The sequence below is a fragment of the Nannospalax galili genome, unplaced genomic scaffold (genome assembly GCF_000622305.1).
Source record: "Nannospalax galili isolate Female #2095 unplaced genomic scaffold, S.galili_v1.0 scaffold717, whole genome shotgun sequence".
Lineage (NCBI taxonomy): Eukaryota > Metazoa > Chordata > Mammalia > Rodentia > Spalacidae > Nannospalax > Nannospalax galili.
The window spans coordinates 1,101,790-1,115,243 of NW_008339763.1; the positions used below are offsets into that span (position 1 = coordinate 1,101,790).

Below are 13,454 nucleotides of genomic sequence, written 5' to 3' on the forward strand. Positions count from 1 at the left end.
CACCACACGGTAGGAACAGAGATCAGGAGACTGCTTTTCCTAGCTGTGTGTTCCAGAGAATCCCAAACACAACCACCACAGCCCAGTCAGATAAGACAGCTCCACTGTCCATGCCCCATCATCCCCGCCCCCCATCATTCGCCTCTCAGCCCGCTTGGGCTTTGCCTTCATAAAGTTCCTTTCCTGTGGTATTAGGGGCTTCAATGGGAGGAAAATACTCTGCCATATATAGAGGTCTCTATATTAAATCCTAAAAACATCCAGGGTTGAAAAGACCCTGTGGCGCAAGCCTTTAATCCCAGCACTCCGGAGGCCGAGGCAGGCAGATTGCTGCGAGTTCAAGGCCAGACTGATCTACATAGGGAGTTCCAGGCCAGCTGTTCTCAAAAAGACCAAAAAAGAAAAAAATGCTTATCCCAGGGAAGGCGCCTGAGCTTAGATGAGGTCTCTTGTGGGCAGGTGACTGGGTTAGGGTCTTGGGACTGGGTGCTCATGACAAAGGTCAGGGCAGCTCCTCATACACCGACAGGTGAACACACTGGGCCTTTAAGCATAGCTCAGAGCCTGGGGACCAGCGTGGGCACTGAACCCACAGAGTGTTCTCAAGGGGCTGGCTGCGGAGCCACCTCCTGCTGCCTGCGTATCTGTTGAGACAGTAGCCCCAGTTGGCCTGGAGATCCGCCTGCCTCTACCTCCCTCCCCCCTCAGTGCTGGGATAAAAGGCGTGTTATCTGTCCTAAGAGGCATGGCTCTCATTAGGAAAGAGAACATGGTTCCAATCAACCGCGGACTTTAGAGCTGGACGATGCGAAGACGGGGCATCAAGCCCCTCGGGGCCTGTCCAGCTGTCTACGCTGAGCCGAGGGTCCACTGTTCCCCTCCGGCCTCCCCCGGCCAGGTCTCCGCCCAGCCCCGCCCCGTTGGGGGCGTGTCCCCGCCCGGCCGGCCACGGAAGTGCGTCCTTTTCTCCTTCCACGTAGCAGGGGAACGCCTTATATCGCGAGATTTCTGCGGCTGGTGCCCAGATCGCGCGAGACTGTGAAAGGAGCTGGAGTGTGTGGCGCGCGCGGCGGCCGCGACGGATGCAAGATGGCGACGGCGACCATAGCTCTCGTAAGTGAGCCCCACGGCCGTCCGCTGGCCGGAGCGGTTGGTCGGCCGGGCCTGGGTGCGGAGGGCCCCCAGGTGCTCAGCCGCCTGCACTGGCCTTCCTGGGGTCCGCAGAGCGGGGGCGGAGCGGGGCAGGGCGGGCGCGCGCAGCCGGCGGAGTCGCGGTCGCAGCATCCGGTGCGGGTACTCCAGCTTCCGGCAGCCGGGCGGGGCGGGGCGAGACGGGGCGGGCGGGAAAGGGTCCCGGCGGGGCGGTCCTGCCTGCAGACCGGGTGGGCGTCCGCAGTGGGGTCCGGGTGGAGGACGGGAGGTCCGTGGCCCTTTCTGTCCTCGGTGCTGCACCGGCAGCGGGGTCCGCTCCTGGCGCCTGCCCTCGGGCTTTGCTGGGGAGCCGGGTCGCGTTCATGCCTACCGTGGTCGGGCCCCATAGGGGTGTTCCCACTCCCGTGCCTGCTGGACACGCGTGGGAGCGGCGGTGCTCAGTGTGGTGTGAGCACCTGGAGGGGCAGCCACTGCAGTCCATCAGTTAGCCACATCCTCCACGGCCCTCATCCAGGGAGATGGGGTCGGGTCTTGTAGTTCACGCAGGCAGGCAGGCAGGGAGGGTCAGATAACCCACCAGGCTGCCATTGCGCTGAGCTGGGAGCTGCTCCCTCCCTAATCGGGAGAGGAGCCCTTGTACGAAACGCCCTAGTTTGTGAAGGGTAGTGTGTGACGCTCACATCGTGGATAATTTTTTTTTTAACCTTTTTTTTTTTTTTTTTTTTTTTTTTTTTATCATGCTCTGCTGCTTGAAGCCACAGGAGCAAATGGTGTTTGTGAGGAGACAGCTGCAGAGTTGCGGGCTTGGTGGCTGTCAGATGGTGGAAAGGAGGGAGAAAAACTATGAGATGTCTTGGACAGAATTAAAGGAGGTGAATGCCTCATCTCTCAGTAGCCCCAGGTGTTCAGGAAGTTGGAGGGATGAGCTGACCAAGAGCTCAGGTCTACTGTGTTTTGGTGCCAGACAGGTTGGGTCATTGTTGAGATGGATGTGGGAAGTCTCACCATGGAGGCAATTTTAAATGGGGTGTTTATTGTCATCCACATCGTCTCAAGGTTAACATGTGCCCTTTAATTGTCAAGGCCCAGGCTTGGCATTGCAGTGTCTGGGAGGTCTCTCCCCACCTCTTCCTTTCTTGTTCCCTCCCCTGTCTCTCCCTCACTCCTTCCCTCCTCCTTCTCTCCCCATGAGCCTGGGGATGGAGTCAAGGCCTTGAACATGCCGGGCATGCCCTACCATTGAGGTATACCTTTGTCCCCATCTTTTGAGTGGAAAAGCTTCTGAAAGGGCTCTGTGGTCCCTACTGGCTGGGCTGTAATAGAGCCTATTCTTTGTGTCATGGTGATTTGGTTCTTTGGAACAGGTTAGATGAGGAAGACTACACAGGAGGGTACAAGCAGGCCCTCCTCTCTGGACTCTGCTCCTGCCTGGTGAAACGGCCCTGCTGCCCCTTCCCAGAAGTTCAGTCTTCATTGTATGTCTTTGATTCATTGCTTCTCTTTTCTGACAAGCATGCTCCCACTTGGAGCCAGCATCCTTGGGTTCCTTCTTCATTTTCTTACCTCCTGAAAGCCCCAGCATGCATGTCACTTCATAAGAGGCCTTTTCTGGCTGCCACCACCTAGAATGCCCAACAGTCACTCATCTCCCCCTGTGCTTTATTTTCTTCTTAGCCCTTGCTGACTACGGAGATCATCTTAGGTGGTGACTGGAATATTCTTTGTCTGCCAGCAGTTGACCGTGAGGCTTTCTCTCTTACTTGTGCTGCATCTGCAGTGCTCAGCACAAGCCTGGCTACCCAGGAATCAGCACTGCACTCTGTGAAGGGACCTGAACAGATGGAAGACAGTCTCCTGCAGCCAGCCCTCCCCTAGGGTCTGATGCTGGTGTTATTAATGGTACTAATAACTGCTGGAACCTGTGGCTTGCTTTCTGTGTGCAGGGACTAAGGGATTTGGTGGGAGCCAATCCAGTAAATCTTCATTGCTGCCCCAGAGAGAGGCCCATCCCCAAGCACAACTGAGGAGCGTGCAGCCTCCAGCCTTAGGTGATTTCCCCCAATTATTCAGCTTGTCTCTAATGAAAGTAACCCTTTGTCTGAGCTAGTGAGGGGCAGAACTAGAATATGTACCCCAGAGTCCTTCAGCAGCACTGACCCTCAGGACTTCTCACCCTTTGTGCTACCATTGCCCGATATTGGGGAACATTGTGACTGCAAGGTCTGCCATTTCCATTGCTCCAGGTGATAGCATGTGATTAGCTGTGATAACAAGTGACACTTTTTTCCAGGCTCTCCTAGTGACTGTTTTAGAACAGAACCCTGGGCCTGGTGTGATCAAGAACTTTGTCCTAAATGGGGTGAATGGGGTGGGATGTCCCATGTGGCTTGAGTTTCCTAGGAATGTTTATCTACCCTGTCTACTGCTTTGATATGCACTATCCTGATCCCTGGATTGGCCAGTAGAGTAATTTGAAGGGGCAGAAAGTTACATGTGTGCCCCAAGTTCAACCTGTTCACAGGTGTCTGGGCTGTACTTAAAGCATGTTCTCACTGTGGGTGTTGAAAAGCAGCATCTACTCATGGGTACTGGTGTCAGACTGGTCCCATTAGTGCTCTCTGGAATATCATCTCTAAGCCAGCTGTGGAGCTGACTGGGCAATAGAGCCACATTCAGTTGGTAGCACCAGGAGCAGCTCCAGGTGCAGACTGGGTCACCTATAGCTTTCAGGCCCATCACCTAGGTCTCTACAGTGCGCCAGGCTGTACACTGTCCCTCCTTCAGTGGCCTGAGGACCTCAGAAAGACACTGGCCAAGTCAGCTAGCCTCTGGCTTTGTCTTCAAGAATGGGCACAGGGTCCCTCTGTGTCCTTTGGTACTTGGTGGATCGTGTTCTTGAGCTGGGGTATGATGGGCACATATCCCCCTCTGCTCCACTGCAGCCTCTGAGAAGGTGGGGTGGGCTTAGGGCCCTTCCACTCCCGTCTTCCCACCCCAACCATACTGCCTTTTTCTTATCTGAGAGACCTGTCTACCCCTGCCATCCCACTAGGCTATGGTAGGAGCTGTTCCCTCCTGAAGACTGGCTTTGAACAGTGTTCTGTATTCCCTGTAGTGTGGATCTTTTCGGGGCAGGGGGTGGAGGGTATTGAGACAGGGTCTCTAGCCCCAGCGGGCCTTGATCTCACAGAGATCTGCCTGCCCCTGCCATACAGTGCTGGGATTAAAGGCTTGTATTGCACTATGCTTTCAGCTGCCCTCCCACCCCACCTCCCAGTAAGTCAGCTTTGCAGTATGGCTGCTGGGTGAGAGAGGCCTGGGTTTGGCTAGAGCCTGTGGAATCACTGGGACAAATGTTGAGCTGAGGGGCCTTGCCTGGGATGTGCAGGGTGCTGGGGAGGCAGTACTCCTGGCTGCCTTGGGAGGGTTGGGAGGACACCAGCTGGTCACCTTGTTGAAAGATCTGGCCCAGTCTTTCAGCAGAAAAGGTTTCTCTTGGCTTTGGGTTGGAACATTGCTTGCCCTCTGTCCTTTCTTTTGTGTCCCTTCCTGGGGAAATGCTGCCGACTCTGGCTTGCCCCAGCTGCTGCTCTGCTTTCTGTCAGGATCCTGGGCAGCTGCAGGTGTCCTAGGAGCTGACGGGTGCGCAGTCTAAGGAGGGAGCAATGCTGGGAATGTCTGCCCAGAGACCTTCCTAAGCCCCTGCCCAGCTTCCCTTGTTCTACATGGAGGACTCAGCCTTTAGCTTTGGAAGAGGAGAGGGCCTGGGTGGTGGGGTTGTGTGACTATTGGTTACATCTCCTTCCTGCTGTAGCAGGTCAATGGCCAACAAGGAGGGGGGTCTGAGCCGGCGGCGGCGGCAGCAGCAGCAGCAGCGGCAGTGGTGGCAGCAGGAGACAAATGGAAACCTCCACAGGTACTGACCTTAAATAAACATCCTCTCCCTCAGGCCTGTGTGCCAGCCTGCCCTGTATCCCTGGGCCTGGAGAGGCGTGATGGGGGTGGAGGGTTGAGGGGGACTGAGTCCAGTGACTCTTGTGACTTCTGGGTAGACATTGCCCACAGGACTGGAACCTGGAGCCTAGCCCTTTCCCACTCATGCCCCCTCCTCACCATGCTTGTGACCTGGACTCCCCTATGAATCCACTCAGGTTACTGACAGGATCTAGCAATTGGCTAGCCAGGCAGCAGGGCTAGAAGTGGGTGTGATGGGGATGACTAGGGCCTAGCAGAATGGTGGGCCTGCCATACCAGAATGGCAGCATTGCATTGTAGTGCAGAAATGGGGGTTTCCATTTTGGTTCTTTGGTTTTTTTGTTGTTGTTAAGTTTATTATGTGTATGTGTGTATTGCCTGCGTGTAGGTAAGTTCACCCATGTCGTGCAATGCCCGTGGAGGTCAGAAGAGGCTGTCGGATCCCCTGGGACTGGAGTTACAGACAGTTGTTAGCTGCCATGTGGATGCTGGGATTCAAACCCAGGTCTTCGAACCAGTGTTCTTAACTGCTGAGCCATCTCTCCAGCCTCCTGGCTTTTTGTTTTAATGTAAATAAAACAAAATGCAAGTCAAAGTGCAGGTGTGGGGAAGTCAGCCCCCCCCCCCCCCCCCCCCCCCCCGTGTTAACTGGGCTCAAGATCTTGTTCTCTAGTCACTGGCCCATGGGAGTAGGTCTTCTGGGGAAGTGGAGTTGAGCTCTGTTGTTGCTGGGTGATAGGTTCTTTATGCTTCTGCATGGCACGGCCTGCTTTCACAGAGCCCCAGAAGGCTTCAAGGAAAAAGCCTGGTGGCTTTTGGCTAAACCCTCCTCCTGGCCTTCCAGGCACTGGTAGGGGGAGGGGTTACAGACAGGAATGTGGTATGCAGCCTGGATCCTGGGAAGCTGCGGGGGCTGAAGCTCCCCATCAGTGACTGGCTGGCCAGCTGGTCATTGGTTGGTGGGAGAAGGGCCTTTTGTTCCCCAAGACAAAGAGGAAATTGAAAAGTTTCTAGGGGGCTGAGAAGAACTGGCATTGATTTCCATGGTGACAGCCTACTCTAGCATCACAGCCTCAGGCCCTGTCCCACTAAGGAGGAATAGGCTTGGGGCCAGCCAGGAGGGCAGAGGACAGACCTAATATGAGCCAGACTGTAGCCCCTGGTCCTATCCACTGCCAGCCCTTGAGGGACCTTGGGGCCTGCTGGGGACTCTGATTTCCCACAGAGGGGCCTCCGATGCTTCCTGCCTTCTGACCCTGGGCTGAAAAGTCAGCACTTGGGTGTCTAGGCTGGTGCCCTTGGGGTCTGAAGAAGCCCGACCCTGCCTGCCCCCTTGGTGCTTCAGTCCTGCTCACCATGTCACCATGCCTGTGTTGGCTGAGGACTTCCCTGCCTGGTTTCCCTCCCAGAGGTTGTATCTGAACTGGTAGGCAGGCAGGCTGGCGCTGACTGTTGCTCTCAGGGTCTGCTCACTCTCATGTTGGGCTTCTCTGTTTACATGGCTGTATTCTTTCCCTGCAAAAAAGTTGTAAATGGATTTGACAGGAGAAATGTAGACACAATTCTGGTGGCGTCCACTCGGGTCTGCAGCCTGTGTGGCAAGCCCCTCCCCTGCTGAACACCTCCAAGTGCATGCACTTGGCTACGGTGCTGCTCTGTACTTTGCTTCTGGTAGAGTGAGCACAGACCATACAGGAATATTTTGGAGGTGGGCTGCAGCCCCCTGTAGGACTCATGTACCATGGGATAGCACCCAGTCTTCCTGGGAAGTGTATAGAAGTAAAGTCTTAAGGGCCAGGGATGGGAACTGTTGAGAGAAGGCCCCTTGCCTTTACTTGTCCCAGGGTAGTCTATGTCCCTAGCAGGGCTGTTGAGGAAACCAAAAGGCTGGAGTGCTAGGCAGCCTACGAATAATGAGTCCTTAAACACCCAGAGTCTCCCTCCTGCTCTCAGCTCTGGAGGATAGCAGAAGCTGGCTGTCCTACAGGACTTGAGTCAGAGACTCGGGGTCAGATTGTCAACAAGGGATTGACTGCTGTCCTGTATTTGTTTCGTGAGAAGGCCATTGTGGCCCAGATGCCTGCCTGGTTTAGTCAGTGTCCCACCCATGAGTCTTGTGATAGCAATGTCAGGAGGCAGATCTGATCTCTTTATTAAGACAGGGTCTCCCTATAGCCCTGGCTGGTCTGTAACTCACTACGTAGACCAGGCTGACCTTGATCTCACAGAGATTCGCCTACCTCTATCTCCTGAGTGCTGGGATCAAAGGCATTCACTGCCATGTCCAACCAGAAGGGCAGATCTGAACCTGAGCTGGGCAGAAGACAGTCTACTGGGGCCTGTCCCTTCCTGTGTTGGATCTAGGGATATAAGGGCCTATGGGATAAACCTTACAAAAGAAATCTTGAATTTGCTGCTGAACAATTCCCATTTCCCACTCTAGGGCACAGATTCTATCAAGATGGAAAATGGGCAAAGCACAGGCACCAAGCTGGGGCTGCCTCCCCTGACGCCCGAGCAGCAGGAGGCCCTCCAGAAGGTGAGAGTACACCTCCTGTGCACACCTGCTCAACTGGGGTTGGTGGGCAGGCCCTCTCCCTGCAAGCTGGGCCCCCCAGTGCTCCTCACTGCCATCTCTTACAGGCCAAGAAATATGCAATGGAGCAGAGCATCAAGAGTGTGCTGGTGAAACAGACCATCGCGCACCAGCAGCAGCAGCTAACCAACCTACAGGTGAGCCCCTCCACTCTCCTGCACACCACTGCCACCTTGGGCCTGACTCTGCTGGAAGCCATCCCGCCCAGCCTGGGCCAGGAAACCTCCACTGCCCCTCCCCACTACCTCCACCATCTCCTCCTCTTCTCTGCCTCCTCCTGTGCCTGTGGCCGACTGCCCCCAGAAGGTGTTATTACTCTCAGACTCTCAAGACTCATTCTCTGGACCACCAGGGTCCTCTCTGAGGCATGAGTGGCCTAGCTTTTCCTCCTGTTGCTTGATAAGGCCCCTTCTCCAACCCCTTCCCTCTCCTTCTCTGTAGCTCCACACAGTTCTTCTTGGTCTTCCCACTGGTGCCTCTAGGTCTCTGCCACACCCTTGTCCCCCAGGCTGTTCACAGCTATGGTAGCCGCATGTAGGCTGTGATCCTCCCTGCCTTGGTGGTCAGCCCTTTGTCCCTGGGGCTGAGGGCAGTCTGGGGGAGCTCTACTGGGCCCAGCTGGAGGCAGTGATGCCTGTGGGAAGAAGTAATGAAGCTGACGGGATCCTGGGCCTTGAGCCCTTCCACCCCAGGCCCGGCCCTCAGACATTCATGCTGGCTGCTCAACGTGCTCTGCCCATCCCTCTCCTCCCTCCCTTCCTTCTGCCCTCGCCAGTCCTGCTGCAAAAGCTGCGGGATGGGGCACCTGGGGGCTCTGAGGCCCCCCTTGGCAGGTGCCAGTGGCCAGCCAGAGTGACTGGCAGTGTGGGAAGGCAGGCGGGCCTCCCTGGCAGGGCGGGGACTCCGGGCCTTGCCGCTGTCTGCGTGAGGTATTGACGAGAGCGGGAGACTGCTCGGCTCCAACAGACTGAACTCTGTCTTTACTGTCTTTCAGATGGCAGCAGTGACAATGGGCTTTGGAGATCCTCTCTCACCTTTGCAATCGGTCAATAGAAATGCTCACTTCTTCTGGGGCTCATGTCCTTAGTCAGGGCTAGAGGGGGGCAGTGCAGCCCACTGCTGGGGACCTTGCTCCCCTGGCTGGCCCTGCCCGCCAGCTCTGGAAGAGCACAGCAGAGCATGGCGGGGCCAGTGGTGTGGGCACTCACCCCAGGACCGCCCCTGGGGAGGCCTCCATCTGCTCTGAGGGCCCACCTTAAAACTAACCGGCCAGGTAACTGCGGAGGGCAGCCGCGGCAGCCAGCCAGGGAGGGTAGCTGCCAAGCCAGGCTCATCTGCGCCTTGCCACCCCATGTGGTGGACCCACCTGTGGCCTCCAGCTCCGACAGTCTCCAGGCTGCCCGGGCTCTTGGGTTGGGGTCAGGCCCCTGAGAAGAGAGGGGTCCTAATTTGTGGCCCCATCAGACTTTGGAGGGAGGACGGATGGATGGGGTGGGGGCTGGGGGGACCCAAGTGAGCAAGAGAGGGAAGGGCAGCCAAAAACTTGGGTGACAGACCTAGCCACCAGCAAGGAGTAGAGGTCATGTGGCCATGGCTGTAGTGAGCAGAGGAGTCTGGAAAGGAGATTATTTGCCCTTGCCCAGAGGCAAGTTGAGGCAGCTAGGCCCTATCCTGGGGAGATCCTGAGGAGGAGGTGTGGCCTTCTCTGGGGGCATCCACTTTGGAAGGACTATCCCTGGACAGGTTGCCCTCATATTTGAGACATTCTTAGTGTCCTCTCTGGGGAGCATCTGTCTAAAAGAAAGCTGTTGACCCTCTGAGGAGACCTGAGCTATGGGAGATATGGTCAGAGGCCTGTAATTAGGTAGCCTCACCTCAAAGGGAAGACTGGCCCTCTCTTGGGGAACTGTGACCTGAAGGACAAACATGGCTTCATGTCTATGAGGGGCTTGGAGAAGGGGTGGCTCTGCTCTTGGGGCCCTTGGTCTGAGTAGGAGCCCAAGGCCTGTTGGGAGCCAGTTTGAGGGAACATCCCCATATTCAGAGAATTCAAAATATAAGGGAAGATAGGCCCCACCTGGGTGAGTCCTGGGTTGAGGGAATGTCCTCTCTGAGGGAGGCTAGGCTATCCTAGGCCTGCTAATGTCTGAAGTAAACTGGTCTCTGGCTACTGGGACCTTTGTTAGGGTGAGAGGAGCCCTTGTTTGTGTTAAGGATGGCCCATGGGGCCCTTCCTGTGGCCCACCGCATGTGGCCTTAGAACTCCCTGCCTGGCACATCTTCTCTGAGGTGTCAGAAGGAGCCTTTCCCAGAGTTACATGAGGAGGCCCAGCTCACTGCCCATCCTGCCAGCTTCCCAGCCCCAAGGATCCCTGAGGCTTCTCTGTTGGGTTCTCTGCTGCTTCATGATGCTCTTACCCGAGCCAGCTCTTGTGGCTAGTCATGTGCTCAAGCAGCTCTTTTTTTTGTGGGAGGTATTGGGCTGGGGAGAGTGCAGAGCACACTGAGTCCCCACCTAAGTCTCCCCGCATGAGCAGCTTGCTACTTGTTCTCTCCAGAGAGCCCCATCTGGGCTCCCGAACTCCTTCCCTGGGATCTCTTCTGGGCAATGGCTGCCCTGTCTTCTGCCACCCTCTCTTCTGGCCTCCATGCCAGTAGTCCCTCTGGCTTGCACAGCTCCTCCTTCCCTCTTCTGTCCCAGTACTTGGCTGGGTTAATGGGAGGATCTCCCAGCCCAGCCCAGGATACCTGGCCCTCAGACTGGAGGAGTGGGCGGGTGGTAGGGCATTCAGCCTTGCCTCCTGATCACCTGTCAGTGCTGCTGCCACAGTCTGCCTGGTACCTGGGTGGGCTGGGTACTTCCATGTCCTGCTGTTGGGCCTGGCCTTCCTTGGGGCGGGGTCCTGCTGAACCCTATGCCCTGGCTGCAAGGGCCTAACCTGGACCTCAATGCTGCGTGGGGAGCCCTTCCCACAGCAGAGTTGGGCAGGTGGGCCAGGAAGGGAGAGGGCTTTTGAGTCTCCTGCCTCCCTGACAAGCCAGTGGCTCTCTCCTTCTGTCCTGCTGTAGATGGCAGCTCAGCGGCAGCGGGCACTGGCTATCATGTGCCGGGTCTATGTGGGTTCCATCTACTACGAGCTGGGAGAAGACACCATTCGCCAGGCCTTTGCTCCCTTCGGTCCCATCAAGAGCATTGATATGTCCTGGGACTCCGTCACCATGAAGCACAAGGTGAGCAGGTTGGAGCTGCCCACAAGCCCTGGCTTGCCCTTCCTCTCTGCTCTCTTAGCCTGATAGCACCTCCTTGTATTTAGGGCTTTGCTTTCGTGGAGTATGAGGTTCCAGAAGCTGCACAGCTGGCCTTGGAGCAGATGAACTCAGTGATGCTTGGGGGCAGGAACATCAAGGTAAGGGTGAGGGAGTTTGGATTTGGGCCTTGAGCTGAGAGTCCACGGAGTGCTCTATGGAGTCACTCAGACATACAGAGCAGCCGCACAGATGCCTAGGCTGATGATGAGCTTTGTTTTCTACCTCTTCTTCAGGTGGGCAGGCCCAGCAACATAGGGCAGGCCCAACCCATCATAGACCAGCTAGCCGAAGAGGCTCGGGCTTTCAACCGCATCTATGTGGCCTCTGTACACCAGGACCTCTCAGACGATGACATCAAGAGTGTGTTTGAAGCATTTGGCAAGATCAAGTCTTGTACACTGGCCCGGGACCCCACAACTGGCAAGCACAAGGGCTATGGCTTCATCGGTGAGTTCTGGGAGGGTCAAGGCGGGAAGGGGGTCCACATGGCGCCGGGGCTGGCCCTCCTCACTGCTCATCCTGCCCCGCAGAGTATGAGAAAGCCCAGTCGTCCCAAGATGCTGTGTCTTCCATGAACCTCTTTGATCTGGGTGGCCAGTACTTGCGGGTGGGCAAGGCCGTCACACCCCCCATGCCTCTGCTAACGCCTGCCACACCTGGAGGCCTTCCCCCTGCTGCAGCTGTTGCTGCAGCTGCAGCCACAGCCAAGATTACTGCACAGGTAAGAACTGGTATAGTGGTATGGGCTTGACCGTGGGTGAACAGGCCCACTGATCCTTTGGGAACTGCCCAGACCAGCCACTGTGATTGCTTTTTGGGTTGCAGGAAGCAGTTGCTGGAGCAGCAGTGCTGGGTACCTTAGCCACACCTGGACTGGTATCTCCAGCGCTGACACTGGCTCAGCCCCTAGGAGCTCTACCCCAGGCTGTCATGGCTGCCCAGGCACCTGGAGTCATCACAGGTGAGTGTGAGTAGGCCAAGGCTCCCCTCCATTCCTGTTCCCTTACCTTCAGGCTGTCTTCAGCTTCCTAACCCACACTTGGCTTGGGTGGGATCCTTTAAGTCCAGGGCAGGTTGGCTCTGAGAAGGGCTGGTAGGGAGTGTGTGTGTGACCCTTGGGCCTTGTTCTGCTGCAGGTGTGACCCCAGCCCGTCCTCCCATTCCGGTCACCATTCCCTCTGTGGGAGTAGTGAACCCCATCCTAGCCAGCCCTCCCACACTGGGTCTCTTGGAGCCCAAGAAGGAGAAGGAAGAGGAAGAGCTGTTTCCTGAGTCAGAGCGGCCAGAGATGTTGAGTGAACAGGAGCACATGAGCATCTCTGGCAGCAGTGCCCGCCACATGGTCATGCAGAAGCTGCTCCGAAAGCAGGAGGTCCGTGGCCAGTGCTCCTGGGGGCAGAGGGGTGTGGTGTGGTCTGGGTAGGCCATGGCACAAAGTGCTTTCTTCCCCACAGTCCACAGTGATGGTTCTCCGCAACATGGTGGACCCCAAGGACATCGATGATGACCTGGAGGGGGAGGTGACAGAGGAGTGTGGCAAGTTTGGTGCTGTGAACCGGGTCATCATTTACCAAGAGAAGCAGGGTGAGGAGGAAGACGCAGAGATCATCGTCAAGATCTTTGTGGAGTTTTCCATGGCCTCAGAGACTCACAAGGCCATCCAGGCCCTCAATGGGCGCTGGTTCGCTGGCCGCAAGGTGGTGGCTGAGGTGTACGACCAGGAGCGCTTCGATAACAGCGACCTCTCCGCGTGACCTTGGCCCCAGTCCCTGGACTTGCACTTGTTCCTTGTCTCCTTGGGTTGTATGGAGTGATAACAGTCTGTCCCTGGGACCGGACACTCCGTCCAGCCCAGCCTGTAGTGTGCATAAAGAGCAGATGCTGCTGGCCCCAAAACCCGTGTCCGAAGTCAGTCCCTTGAAGGCTCTATGCTACCCCTGCTCTTCTGGGATAGGCGGCCAGGGAGCTCGAGGGTCCTAGTATGCGCAGCCGCGGAGGAGCCTTGGCTCTGGGGTGGACGTGCTGCTCCGTGAGTTCCTAAGGTGCTCTGGGGTCAGGACGTGTAGAGCCCAGGACCCAGAGCGGGTACCAAATGCGGCGCCCCCCCCCGCAGGGGGCGGGGCTTACGTTATTACCGGTCCCGTGATGTCGCGCGCTTGAACGGGCCGGAACTCCCGGCAAGCTGTTCGCGCGATCACTACGGGTCGCTAGAGGCGCTGTGCCGCGTGGCCTGCTGGGAGCTGCAGTTCTGGGCGGTGAGGGCGGGCCTAGGCTTCCCGGCGGGCTGCGCGGCTGGGCGGTCGTCGCGGGCTGCGGCGGCTGTTCCGGCTCCGGACGGACGAACTGCAAGCGGAGCAGGCCGGGCAGGATGCGGAGCCGTCGCCGCGCCGCCGCCTGAGAAGCGGAGCCGCCGGCCGAGCGA

The 13,454-nt window shown here is 57.1% G+C and overlaps 1 protein-coding gene across 13 annotated transcripts; it reads left to right on the forward strand.

The window, feature by feature from the left end:
- Positions 1–966: 966 nt before the first annotated feature.
- Puf60 (poly(U) binding splicing factor 60) lies at positions 967–12,928 on the forward strand. 13 transcript variants are annotated; one of them, XM_008834491.3, is made up of 13 exons: positions 1,034–1,113; positions 1,908–2,024; positions 4,967–5,068; positions 7,571–7,666; positions 7,771–7,860; positions 8,718–8,768; positions 10,793–10,954; positions 11,038–11,130; positions 11,266–11,479; positions 11,563–11,753; positions 11,858–11,993; positions 12,169–12,404; positions 12,487–12,928. In XM_008834491.3, exons 1-13 carry the CDS (start codon positions 1,090–1,092, stop codon positions 12,784–12,786), a joined length of 1,812 nt encoding a protein of 603 aa, XP_008832713.1. In that variant the 5' UTR covers positions 1,034–1,089; the 3' UTR covers positions 12,787–12,928. The 13 variants fall into 13 exon arrangements, with proteins under 13 accessions (XP_008832720.1, XP_008832717.1, XP_008832718.1 ...); XM_008834492.3 differs by having other exon boundaries at positions 1,066–1,113; positions 4,970–5,068; XM_008834493.2 differs by having other exon boundaries at positions 1,075–1,113; positions 1,914–2,024.
- Positions 12,929–13,454: the final 526 nt, after the last annotated feature.

What these genes read in the sequence shown, in the direction of transcription:
- Puf60 (XM_008834491.3), top strand. Translation starts at nt 1,090, where the DNA reads ATGGCGACGGCGACCATAGCTCTC. An exon ending in CGACGGCGACCATAGCTCTC is followed by an intron (nt 1,114 to 1,907) that starts GTAAGTGAGCCC and finishes TGCTGCTTGAAG; the next exon opens with CCACAGGAGCAAATGGTGTT. An exon ending in CTTGGACAGAATTAAAGGAG is followed by an intron (nt 2,025 to 4,966) that starts GTGAATGCCTCA and finishes TTCCTGCTGTAG; the next exon opens with CAGGTCAATGGCCAACAAGG.